General features: G+C 41.0%; 2 protein-coding genes across 13 annotated transcripts in view; both read right to left on the bottom strand.

Annotated features, from left to right (window-relative positions):
* Nucleotides 1-82: 82 nt before the first annotated feature.
* LOC124193544 (oxysterol-binding protein-related protein 1-like) lies at nucleotides 83-7682 on the bottom strand. Of its 5 annotated transcripts, XM_046587419.1 has the most exons (15): nucleotides 7435-7682; nucleotides 6806-6953; nucleotides 4069-4240; nucleotides 2720-2844; nucleotides 2552-2637; nucleotides 2304-2413; nucleotides 2021-2179; nucleotides 1847-1959; nucleotides 1650-1734; nucleotides 1473-1537; nucleotides 1370-1412; nucleotides 1188-1290; nucleotides 932-1072; nucleotides 618-838; nucleotides 83-544 (listed from the first exon to the last, which is right to left on the bottom strand). In XM_046587419.1, the coding sequence occupies exons 3-15, from the start codon at nucleotides 4092-4094 to the stop codon at nucleotides 442-444; spliced, it is 1380 nt and encodes a 459-aa protein (XP_046443375.1). In that variant the 5' UTR covers nucleotides 4095-4240; nucleotides 6806-6953; nucleotides 7435-7682; the 3' UTR covers nucleotides 83-441. The 5 variants fall into 5 exon arrangements, with proteins under 5 accessions (XP_046443375.1, XP_046443374.1, XP_046443373.1 ...); XM_046587418.1 differs by lacking the exon at nucleotides 7435-7682 and having other exon boundaries at nucleotides 6806-6958; XM_046587417.1 differs by lacking the exons at nucleotides 6806-6953; nucleotides 7435-7682 and adding an exon at nucleotides 4535-5189.
* Nucleotides 7683-8189: 507 nt separating this feature from the next.
* Nucleotides 8190-12437, bottom strand: part of LOC124193988 (serine-rich adhesin for platelets-like) — a 30541-nt gene continuing 26293 nt past the window's right edge. For 7 of the 8 annotated variants that reach the window (XM_046587978.1, XM_046587977.1, XM_046587981.1 and 4 more), the window contains 7 exons: nucleotides 10480-10566; nucleotides 10058-10225; nucleotides 9743-9925; nucleotides 9428-9640; nucleotides 9209-9328; nucleotides 8976-9116; nucleotides 8190-8891 (listed from right to left, as the gene is read on the bottom strand). In XM_046587978.1, coding sequence (XP_046443934.1) covers nucleotides 8820-8891; nucleotides 8976-9116; nucleotides 9209-9328; nucleotides 9428-9640; nucleotides 9743-9925; nucleotides 10058-10225; nucleotides 10480-10566 — 984 coding nt within the window. In that variant the 3' untranslated portion in view covers nucleotides 8190-8819. Of the gene's footprint in view, nucleotides 8892-8975; nucleotides 9117-9208; nucleotides 9329-9427; nucleotides 9641-9742; nucleotides 9926-10057; nucleotides 10226-10479; nucleotides 10567-11440; nucleotides 11447-12437 lie in introns of all 8 variants that reach the window. The other variant, XM_046587979.1, reaches the window with a different exon arrangement.

Raw genomic sequence — 12437 nt, forward strand, 5'->3', positions numbered from 1 at the left:
AACGAAAAAAAAAGCTAATTAGTGCCGATAATCCTGCAAAAATAATCAGGCTCACATATTTGCAATAATTATTGTCATCCAATAAGCTTTTAATTCACATTATGGTGAACGTATATTTTCATTCATGACCTACAGTGCTAGTATAGGACTGTGGCAGGTAGTTATGTGCGACGATTACTGATTAGGGTGAGGAATACACAACATACATTAGCGGTTACAGTACGTGTCCCTGATTCCATTGCAAGTCAACAGCTTGTGCCATCTATAATGTAAGCTGAGACAGAATGGACCTTGACGAGCGAGGGGTACAAGGGGGGGAAAGAAGGGGTTCTTACTGCGCACGTCTATGAACCACAGTCTCTTTATAGATCTACTTTTGTCACTTCTAAACATCATCGTAAACGAATATAGGTGTATACAGCTATTTGATTGGTATCAGGTTCAGAAAATATTGATTGCTTGATATTCTTTCGTTTCCCAAAATCCTCCAGAGTAGAACCAACACTCTTGCTTTGTCAGTGGATGCACAGAGGGTTTAAACCATCTACGGGTGTTAAGGGAGTTGGACTTTTCATCATCATTTTCCAATGATTATAAATGAGTTAAAACCAACTTACCGTGCTTTTTCTTCCTTTTCCTTGCGATTCCGACGAGCTTTACGTGCGTCCCGCTGCTTCTCCTCCAATCGAGTTTTCTCTTGAGCGGCTGGTTCAATTTGACCCTCTTCCATCAGTCTAATATCCGGTCGAAATCGACTGTCCGTTGGACAGATTTTAATTCCAGTTTCTGGCGGCGGCAACTCATTCGAAGCCATTGCAAACAGCGTGAAGTTGTAGTACTGCGAGAGTTTACAACGAAAATTAAGCAAGCTAATCGATTTCCTGCACGAGAGCGCAGATATGTAAGTAACGATTACAGATTAAGCCAGTACCTCGGCTGAGTATGAAGGACGAGGATCAGCTATCCACAGAGTAGTCGAGTTGGGAATTTCCAGCGAAATGGTTGAGCTAGATTTTGGGATTTCGCCATCAGGAGGTTCGGGTGGACAATGTCCATCGTCTGAGCCATTCGCCTATAGCAAAGAATTAAATTAATTTCTTGAGAATATTCCGCAATGATTAGTTTTGCATCGCAAAAATACATAGCAGACTTTTTTCGTTTTTTTGAAAAGTAGAATGAAGATTTACCTCATCTGCACTATGTTTAAATGAGCCAATAGTTAAGCTATTCAGTTTTGCAAGCATTTTGCGTGGCGTGTGCGTCACACTTTCCTTTGAGCTTTCCGATCTGCTACAAATGTGAATAAAATCGGAATCCTATTATAAACCAATATCAACTTTTTTTTTGCATTAGTCATCTTACGACATACTTTAATCCTCGGTTCGAACTGGAAGTACTGTATTCGTCGTAAGCTAAAATTAAAATATGATCATTTAACTGTTACTTATTTATCGAAGGTATTTAGTCATTACATTTTATGTCGGTTGACTTCATGAAATCTGTCCACTTGCCGTACAAGAACAATCTCCGCGCTTTACTGCATATCAGAAAATGAAACAATGACGTATTGTGGTATCATTGAAATCGATACATCGCAGACTGCCAGCCAAATGTTTAAATCATCAGAATTGGGAAGACGTATAAAATACCTTGAATCGAGAACAAAACCTTCGACGCGATGCAAATCACGGCAGTACCAGCCTGCTGGTTTGAAATTCAATTCGCATCGATAACCTATGAGTGTGCAATGTAGAAATGATGTCCATGAACTTCAAACCAAGTATTATACAATATATACATATAGGAGAAACCCGCCAATACCCAGCTTTTAATTGGACCAACTAACCGTTAGAATGGTTGATTATCTCCATCGTTCCGTACTGCTCCATCCATAGCTTCCCTACAATGATATTGTGGACATAGCAGCTGACATTTGACCATGTGTACGTTTCGTTCCATCTGTTAATCGACTAAGTTTAGCCCTCATGGTTTTCAACGGCTTTCTGTCGACGTCACTTACTTGGGTAGCTCAACCGTGAAAATGCCTTTGGGTTGAATTTCGACGCTTTTCCCCCAGAATTTTATTTTCGGATTTATATCACCGTAAAAGCGGAAAGCCGGCGATTCAGCGTGAAAAGCTGAGATGGGTGGATGATGACTGACTTGCTCGGAAATAATTCTGCGTTTATAATTGAGGAAAAATATAAACAGTAAAAAATAAAAATTAACAAAATAATCATTTGGACTTGAGCGGTGAAAAATTGAAAATGACGCCCATGTATCAAGTGTTAAACTAAACTAACCTAAAATCTTGTCGTTCATCTTGATACGTCTCACCAAGCAATGGATTGAAAGGTTTGCCCAAACGAAGCCAGTTGGATGCAAGACCACTAACGGCAAAAGATGCCACGTACTAACAAATCAATAGAATATTCAAATGAGATTCACTACGTATGAGGGGCGATTCCCCCCGCACCACAGATTTGCAATATATATTCACGACTTATTTGACTGAATTTGAAAGATACATACGAAGGAAATCTAAACTTACTTGCATCCGCTCAGCAGGATCTGTTGCTTCCGACGCTTTGTTCAACAAATAAGAATATTCCATAAATTCTGTTAGGCGCTGTAAAACTAAAATTTTAAAAGAAAAAAAAAAGATGAACTGGGTTTTTTTATCGTTTGCTTAATAATAATAACGTAGTGCAATCTTTACATGAAAGAGGCTCATTAAACTGAATGGGCATGGTAATCTTGGAGAGCTCCTTTCCGATGACTTGTTTCAAAACGGACCAAAGGCTCGTATCCCCGCAAGGAATTGCCACTGATGGAAGACGATCTCTGTGTTGCCCAGAATAATAATCACATCATTAGTACTGATATACTTTTTTGTTTGTCTTTGGCTAGTTACGATGGTCGACAGGGCAGTCGCCAGGCGACCAGCGTACCAGAATGATTAAAGATCAATACGGCCAGAAAACGACAAAGCTGCCGTACATTATTGCAGTGTGCAGAGTACGCAATCTGTGAGGTCGTGTTTTAATATCTAACACACGTTTCTTTGATTTAGATTTTTCCCCCCTGGTGCACGGAATACATTGTACATTATTTTAATAATGTTTCTGCCCAAAGTAAATCAGGTGGAAAAGACAATGTTTTCCTGTCGCACGTTAAGTGCATTGAAACCGAGAAAACCAATTATCTAACCATCTTCCAAGGAAAACTCGTGAAAATCGAATTTTACAAGAGAAATTCGGTTACAAACTTCTCCAGTGTTCTGTAATACAATTGTCTGCCAAAAAAAAAGTACTATGGTTTTCTTATTGTTTTTTTTAACACGAAGCGTGTAGCATATGGTTTATACGCTCTCAAGTTTCAAACTAATAAAATTGCAATTCTTTTTTCTTTCCATTCGATGTTACGATATGCTATCAAAATATAGCGAAATCATATACTTATACACTTGAATAGTGATCAACTGATCATAGGCAGCACTACCAACCATGGATTTCGTATTCAAATTCCCAGAACACAAGAGACCGGAGACCCGTTATAATCGAAACCATGGAGCTCTAAGGTCGCTAATCCTTGCTCTCATGTGTGCCTCACCCTTCCTGCAATGGTACTAGACGCTATATTAAGAAAGCCCCTTCCATTTTCATAGAACCAGGTTTCTCTTAAGCGTCTTCCATGGCTCCTTCAATCTCATTCGAGTTGGTTGCTTTTGGACGAGACGTTTAAAAGTCAGAATTTCAGATGGCAATAATGAATTCAATTCAACAAAGCTCTTCTCAATGAAATTGCCAATAAAGCCTAAAAGACAATACTGATGAATAATATCCCATCGAAATTGTATAACAAAGGCAGAACTTTTTGAAGGGCCATACAGAGGATGACCGCCAGAAAGGCGAATGAATTGAAGATCATCCAAAAGGAGATGGAAAAATGGCCCAGTAAGAGCACTTAAGAGGTTTACACACTCGCAACAACTGTTTGATGTGACTCATGCGCAACGCAACAACCAGCAATAATTAATTCAGATGGAATTTTTTTTTGTACGTTTACCTGTGTTGACGTACGGCACTGTCCATTGTGCAATTGGGTTGATATTCTTGTTGAAAAATCACAGTTTTCCACCACCCCGTCGAGTGTTGTTTATATCGATGAAGTGCTCTGCTGTCTAGACGTCCCAGGCTGGTCCTCGATTGATACAACGTGCAGTTGCGTGCTTATTGACCTGTGCGAATTACAAGAGCGCCCGTTAGGAACAAGGAGAAATAATTTGCAGGTTGATTACACGAGGCTGACAAAGCCGAGCATATAGACAAAGCTATGCAAGGGATAGGCGGCAGGAATCGAATCAATACTTTTTGGAGTCGCATCGAGTCCTTTGAAGGGAGCTACCGGTTTAAAAAAAAAGTTCTTTGATGTGGTCAATTGACGATGAATTCATGATACAATATGCAACTCGCGTGAATATTTGATGTATCAAGGGCTAAAGATAGATGACAGGACAAAGGAAGGAGCTTACCGAAAACGGCATTCAAAAAAACGCGATCCTTAGAGCTCCAAACACCTTTCACACACTCGCACTTGGTCGTTGCTGTGTGGCAACACTACGTCCATGCTCTCCCGGAGCTCTCCGTCAAAGGTTCCGAAAGGCAAACGTTTCAGAACCCAGCCCAAACCCAACTCGGAAGCGACATGTGCAGCAGAAATATTTCTGGATCCTTCTAGCGCTCCCCATTGGCCGCTTTTATTGAAGACCAGCTCATAGTTTCCCGATGACGGAGTCGCAGTTGCGCCGAGCAAATCACTGAGAAATCCACACTCTGTTTTTTTGTTGTTGCCTTTTTTGTTTTTTGAAACAAATACATCCCTCGGATCGTTTTATCTTTCCCTATCGCACCCACTGATTGAGACTCCAGAACGTATAAGCAACACTCTTCGTTTATCAATACCCGCGCAAGACTCACGAGGCCATTGAGGAGAACGTCAAGTCGGCGCCGTTAATTGCACGTGCATGAAATGTTAGACAATGGAATGCACGAAGATTACATGCACAGGGCATGTTTGCTTTTTTCTATAATCGTTAATAGAATGTTGCATGATTTACTCCTTCCAACCCTCTACAAATCACATACGTGTGTTATTTACGTAGCGAGCAACTTCGCAGACAGCTACACGATACGAGGTAAAATTATAAGAAACTTTAGATTGCCAAAGTAATGGATTGCTTGGCCCGACGTCGCTTTTGCGCATGTGCCCAAGTACCATTCAACTTTGTTTGCACTTGCGCGGTATCTTCCGCCGACTATTATCGATTCTTATTGTATCTTTCTGGCTCAGGTGTGTCAACAGACGAATTTATCGTGCGTCACAGATTCATAAACAACAATCTGCTTAGTATTAATGTAAAAGTTGGCCAACATGCGGGCTTAGAATGTAACGACCCACATCTGCGCTGGTGTAGGACTTTTTTTTTTCCAAAACTTGGTTACTCAATGTCCAAATAAATTATATACCTTGTTGCAAATAACCCAGCATGATGATAGCAATCGACGAGTGATGCTCTGTGGTTTGCACGATTTTCAAAGTCGATTACCGCTTCTTTTGTTGAGAATCCAACGAAATGCTTTCTGATCTTTCACTTTAACCAATGAAACGCGTTATGCTAAACGAATGAGTATCGGGAAAACTTTTTAGTTCTGCAAAAACTAGAATGAAGAGAACGCCTTTGGGTGGAAATAAATTTCTATTATGGGTTACCGTCCATCTAGTTTCAATGATTAAAAAGTAATTCGCAGATTTCTGTGTAGGCCTACTGAACAAAGCAGGGGAAGTTGTAGTTTTCCTATAGAAACCTTTCGTTACACAATTTGAGCTTTATTACGATTGCTGATGTAAGGAAGCAGACAATGACGCAAACGGAAAATCTCTTGTACGAATGACGTGGATTACGCATTATTAGATTGTGCAGCACAAAGAGAGTACTGAGTGCTCTCGGAGAACACCGGAGTTACGTTAATGAATTTTTACGAACAATGATTTGACAAAATATTGGTCGTCACCAAATCTAAATTAAAATAGGTTTCTGTAAGGATCCAGTACAGCTTAATAAGTTAATATTAAACAGGAAAAGCTACCTTTTTTTAACCAGTTCTAATAAACGCCAGTTAATTGGTCGAATTGCGAAAAATGTTGAACATTCGCTGTTGATTCAATAACGCTACATTTGTGAAAAGGAAACCTTACTACCGGTATGTCTACATTTAGTATTGTGAAAGTTTACTTATGAAACTCTGGTAACGTTCGATTTCTTTGCTTCTAAGATTTAAATTTACAATTTACATACATGACGTTTTTGCTCGGCCGAGAATTCAGTTTGATTTGAGAATGAAAAACTCAATCGAGTGCAAAGTTTAGTTTTCAACGAATAAGATTTTTTTTCCAACGAAAAGGTACCGGTGTGGCGGCAGGTCCCTTTTGGTCACACAATCTTCTAGTTGCACTTTGATTGAAATGTTTAAAGTTAAAATATTTCTGAATTTGATTGTTGACACACAGACAAAGTTGTGTGGTACAAAATATAGGGTCTGATCTGCAGTCGTTCTACATGTGAGTGATTTCATGAACCCTTCCTGAGAAAACAAAAACGGCAAGAGAAAAAAGTTCCAGTCAACCACCTAGCCCAGGAATACTCCTTGCGAAGGAGTACTCTTTACTAATTACTACGCAACGATTTAAACTCAACGCCACCAAAAAGGAAGAAAATAGATAAATTGCGATAAATTGTTCTTACACTTTAAGCCTGGGAAATACAGCCAGGCATCCTCAAGTGCTCCATCCACAGAAAAGTTCAATGACGGAAAGGGGGCGTCCTCGTGAATACACACTCACATGGGTTTACACGAGGACAGAGTTTTCTAATCGAACTAGATGCTGTTTACCTAAACAAGAAATGAAAATTTGGGTTACGAAAAATATTTACAGAAACAAAAAGTAGGGGAAAGAAGAGTGGGTAAACCCTGATTTTTAATAAATGGGAGAATTTAAAGTTTCCATGTAATAATAATGTACTGCATTTCTGCAAGTAATGCATCATTCAAATATAGCTGGCCGCAGGAATAAAAGTAACACACATAATTATCAAAGTGATGATAGTGAGATTGTTGCTGATAAGTGGTTAATACCAGCACATGCAAACCAAGTTGTATATCGTGGTGTTATAATGGCTGGCTTAGGCCTCAAGTCTGCCCAAAGGAGAAGGTTACATCGGTAACATAGTGCAAACAAACTGTCATGCATCAACAGGGGGATTTCATGATAAATGCTAATCAGGAACTAATGTTTCAAAAACTTGGAACAGATTCAACTCATGTATTTAAGCTCCCATAATTATTCCATATGTATAGTCTTAGTTTTATTTACCTGAGAAACAGCATGGATGGAGAGCATAGAGAGCCGGGAAACCAGACTTCACACGACGCCCACATTTTTGTAATTTTATGAGTTGCCCTATTTTTCGTGCAGACACGTACGTTTTTTTAACAGTTAGACTATATCGTTCCATTTTCTATATCTTAATTAAACTTCGTCTCTTTTTACTTTTAAGAAAAAAGAGAGCAGACGACACTAATCTTCTAATTAGCCATGTCTTTTTCCTTTTTGCCTAAGATATCGATCGATAGAATAAAAATCGACTCATCCCCACTCCTCTAAATCCAAACCACTCAACAACGATATTTAAAGGCGGTTTTCTCGCCCGCGCTATTTGAGTATCATCTATTAGTTCGTCTCATCAAGTAACACTGAGTCCTCCTACCACAGTCAAGATAAAAGTGAAAACTTATTTTTACACGAAACCCACAGATAATTTAGAGCCACAATAAAACCCTCCAGGACTCTCTTGGAAGCCTAGAGAGAATGAAATGATTTCGATAAGTAAATAAGTATCGTCGCAAAAACAAACTTGGACGAGTCTACGTATGGGTTCCAAGAGTGAACTAGCGACTGATGAATAGTTTTGTGAAAAATAAATAAAACTAGATTTTTGATGAGACTACTCTCTTCAACTTCGTTGTAAAGAATTTTGGGAAATTTCACTTTGAAATGATTGCAGAAGATTGCAGGGCAATAATAGTGCGATGAAGTTTCGGTCGAATAAAGTTGAGTCGTCCATGTTATTCAATGGCCATTACGTTTGTATTTGTGGGCGACACTGTACAGTAGGAAGCCAACAAACACGCATAATACAGAAAGCTTACATCTCGATAGTAGCAAAGCGCGGTTGATATGAGATATGGTTTGTGAAAAATAAGAAAGAATACGAGCTTTGCTTTCTTCACTCTCCTCTGTTGAAATGACTTGGAAAAATGAAAGGAAAACGAGCATACAGCAATTAAAACCAACGGAGACTAGATCGAAACCTAAAATTTTAAATTGGGTATGGAGAAAAGACGTGGGATAGAGAAGTTCTGAGACCGGCGCTGAATGGGTCCGATGGCCGTCGTGTTCGATCGACGTCAACGATTCGGTCGTCTCTGGTACCGTAAGGGGTTCGTAATGCGTTGTTGAACGACATGCTAATAATAACCGACACGTTACCATCAGTCATCGCAGCACACTGGTAGTGAAATACACGATGATTCTTTTTTTTTCTTTTTTGTCTTCCATTTTCTTCGTTTCGTTTCACGGTTCCGAAATATTTAAAAAATATTGACGACGCCGCAGGAGAGATGCGAGACTGTGAAGAGCTCCCGACGGGGTCAATTCAAAACATAAGCAGAAAAGTACGAACAAGGTTTCTGTGACTATCAGATGTAGACAGGAGTTTCCTGGCCAATCAAAAGGCGAAACATGGAGGTGGGCATCGTCTTCATGTTTATCTAAATGAAATCAAATTCAAGTTATTTTTAAAATGTTCAATTGGGAACCATTAATGAAATGAGGCCCATTTTTCAGTTCTTTACCTCTCCGACGGAAGTTGCCAAAAGACCAACGATGCGTTCGTGAGGTACGGCAACGACACTTTGACCGTTAATTTCAATAATCCGGTGACCGACACGAACTCCGCCTCGTTCAGCGATCCCTCCTCTCAGAAGGCTACAAATCTGCCGGAAAAAAAAGTTCAAACGCGACGACTCGTTAAGATCCGAAAATGCCAAAAGGAGAGTTCAACTCATTAGTAACTTAAGTAACTGACCACTCCGTTCTGGACGCTGAAACCTAATTGGTACTTTGTGTCGGGTCGTTTGATTTTCACCTCGACCACGGGTGGGCAAGGAACCACAGTTAGTTTAACCACCGTCGCCGACTTGGCGTTCTGCAAAAGACAAATTCAAAAAGCCCGCCAAAGGTTTAGAGAGACAATTGAAGATGACTTGAAGACCTTGGTAAAAAAAGTGTCAAATTGAGCCTTTACTTTGATGTAAGTCTGACAGGTGGAGAGGGGCAGCCCCACAAGGCTGATGCCGTTGATGGCGATGATCTGGTCTCCGATATTGAGCTGGCCGCATCGAGCAGCCGCTCCAGCCGGTGCCAGATTGGCTATGACGACAGTCGGGAGCATCGACCCCCATCCCGATTCGACGATGACGACTCCCAGGATTTCGTTGCGGGCTTTCGGCACGATGACCTGAACGCAATTGGAACGCATCCATAAAGTATGCAGACCCGAGAGCCGCTTCGCCGTTCGGGTTCAGTGAACGGGTAATTATGCTAATATAGAAATACATACCTCTTTCTGCAGCTCTTTCTTGGCGAACATTTGTAACTCGTCGCCAAATATCTCCTGAGAATTCAAAACTTCCTGATAGTCCATTTCGCGCACAAAACTCTGGTCCTCGATGCCATTGGCTTTCAGGAATTCCATATAGGCAACTTGAAAGGCCTGACCGATGGACTGGGCAATAAACTGGGCCTGTAAAAGAAAGAAACAAACAAACAAAAACCAAATAAAACGATGACAAACGGCCCGTCGCACGAGTATCATTCTCAGTCGAATGGCAGCACAGCATTAGAATCTATCGGTTGTCATCAAAGCATTTGTTACCTCCTCACTCTCGAAGACGTGACAGACCATTTTGGGCGTCTTGGCAATCTTGTTGCTGGAATCTTCGCCATCCTGAGTGATCATCCGCCTCCTGGCCATCAGAACGACGAGGTCTCCAATATCGGCAATGTAGGAAATGGTTCTCAAGGCGTGATCCATCATAATTTCCTGGAGAAGATGGGCAGACAACACACAAGAGAAACGACAAAGAGGATATAGGTTATATAGAGACGTTGAGAACCAGAGAGAAATAATAAGACATCAATTTGGATAGTCCGAGTCGCCGTTTGCCAGGCAAAGCACGTGCGGCGGAAGAAATGAGATATTGAGGGGGGAAAGAAAAAACCGAAAACAAAACGTCAAAGGAATGCAGAAAGAAAAGAAAAACAAAATCATGATCAAATATTTCATCTCCAACTGACTTTCAATTCCGTGTTGAGGACCATGATTTTCTCCGTGGAAATGAAGAGGTCCACTTCGGTCGTCGGCTGCGTTTCTCCTTCCGGCGCCTAATTTTCATCATTTCCCGTATCGGAAGAAGTAGGAGAATGATGAACGGAGGAGTCATGAAAATGAAAGATAGCCAAAAAAAAAAAAAAAAAAAGATTCCATTCACGATCGGTATGTTTGCATTCTTTCTTTCTTCTCTCTTTTACGGATCTCTTTCTCTCTCTTTCTCGGCGAGCAGAGCGCAAACGAAAATTAATATCGGCCGTCGGCAAACTAATCCAGAGGAATCCTTCCACTACCCCCCTCTGTATATCCACCAAGCGTCTTCGTTGGATGCGCTCCGCGATTTTTGCGTGGGATCATGTCCGTCGAAAGACTTGTTCTCAGACCACTGCTTTGCTCTCCGCTTCTTTCAGACCGTTTTCCCGTTCGTCCTCTCTCGCTCGTGTTTCTTTTGTCGACGTTCAAGAGATCCGTTCCCAGCATCCATTGAACAAACAATAAGGGACTAAATTAGGTTTTTTTTTCTTCTTCTTCTTTTTGGGTATAAAGAACCTTACATCCAGGATACATGTGAGGGTGGTGGTCGCTCCTTGATTGAATCAATAGAACACCACACACACACGTCGAGTTGAGGTGGAGAAGAGTCGAGCAAAGGAGCGGTGGTGGCATGTCTCTGTCATGGACGACAAGACACGCAAGACGCGGAGCGCTTCAACCGGCGGCTGCTCAGACGGGCGGCGGTTGACGGCCGCTGTCAAGAGTTTGTGTGGATACACAGAGGGAGGAGGTTGCCGCCCCGTTTTCCTTTTTTTTTTAGTACGTCTCTCAACACACAATTACACGAGACGTCGATGACCGAAACAACAACAACAACAGCAACAACAACAACAGACGACATCAAGAGATAAAGAGAGGAGATAATGGACTCACCAGGGCCTAGCAAACAAGACCATTACCGCACGACAGGGCAAGCAAGAAAGGGAGAGAAAGACAAAAGAAATAGAAATAGACAAAATATTTATATGTAAATACGGCATAATAATTATTTCCCAAAATTATTTTTGTTTCTGTTAAATGTTTAACGTGTCAAACTAAATATTGTGGTTAAAAAAAAATTATTATCAATTAATTATTATTTTTTTCGATGGCGTGTGTGTGTGTGTGGCATATGCTAAATCAAAAAGTGAGTGAATCGTTTTGAATCAAAAATGTTTCATAACATTTTGTCTGGCATCAGTTTCCGTGTGTGTATGTGTGTGTATGTGTGTGCGCGCGCGCGAGTGTTCGGTCTACCTATAGTCGAGAAAATTATTCCGGAGATTGCGGAGGGAGAGCGGAATGAGCTGGAAAAGGCGGAACGGATTCAAGTGGTCTACAAATGAGTGAGAGGCAGGCGACGAATGGGATAATAATAAGAGTGTGCGGTGTTATAGTCGAACGCCGGGGCCAACAGAGTGGGCAACACACACACACAAACACGTCAGTGTCACGACATTCGCAAACAGACGAGGCAATTCAAAAATCTCCCGAGCATGATTGGATGAGCAGCAGCAGTAAGAGTGTACACGACAAAGAAAGAGAAGCCAAAAGTGAGTAGACACATGGAGAGAGTCCCTTATATTCCTCTTTTCGACGCCATTGAATTCTTAAGTAACGGCAAACAACTAGCGACTGAAACCGACTGATCTCAATGCCCCAAAGAATATGGTCCCATTCACTCAATTGGGTGTTGAAAAGTCGTTGAGGGGGAAAAAGAAAAGTGAATAAATATCCCTCAATTGTCCCTAGCTCAATCCTCCTAGCCGCTCCTAGCCGGAGAATGGGCGACCAGGAAAATCTCAAAGTAATAAAAAGGAAAAAGACGAAAAAAGCTGAGAAGAAGAAGAAGAAGACGAAGAATATGAACTCCCAAAAGAGGCTTAGCCCT

Source organism: Daphnia pulex, chromosome 5, assembly GCF_021134715.1.
Source record: "Daphnia pulex isolate KAP4 chromosome 5, ASM2113471v1".
NCBI classification, from domain to species: Eukaryota; Metazoa; Arthropoda; class Branchiopoda; order Diplostraca; family Daphniidae; genus Daphnia; species Daphnia pulex.

Bases quoted from the DNA above. Each gene is read 5' to 3' on its own strand.
- LOC124193544 (XM_046587419.1), bottom strand. From the start codon at position 4,094: ATGGACAGTGCCGTACGTCAACACAG. The intron at 2,845-4,068 runs GTAAACGTACAA...TGGGCAACACAG, and splicing joins AGTGCCGTACGTCAACACAG to AGATCGTCTTCCATCAGTGG. The intron at 1,735-1,846 runs GTTAGTTGGTCC...GCACACTCATAG, and splicing joins GATAATCAACCATTCTAACG to GTTATCGATGCGAATTGAAT.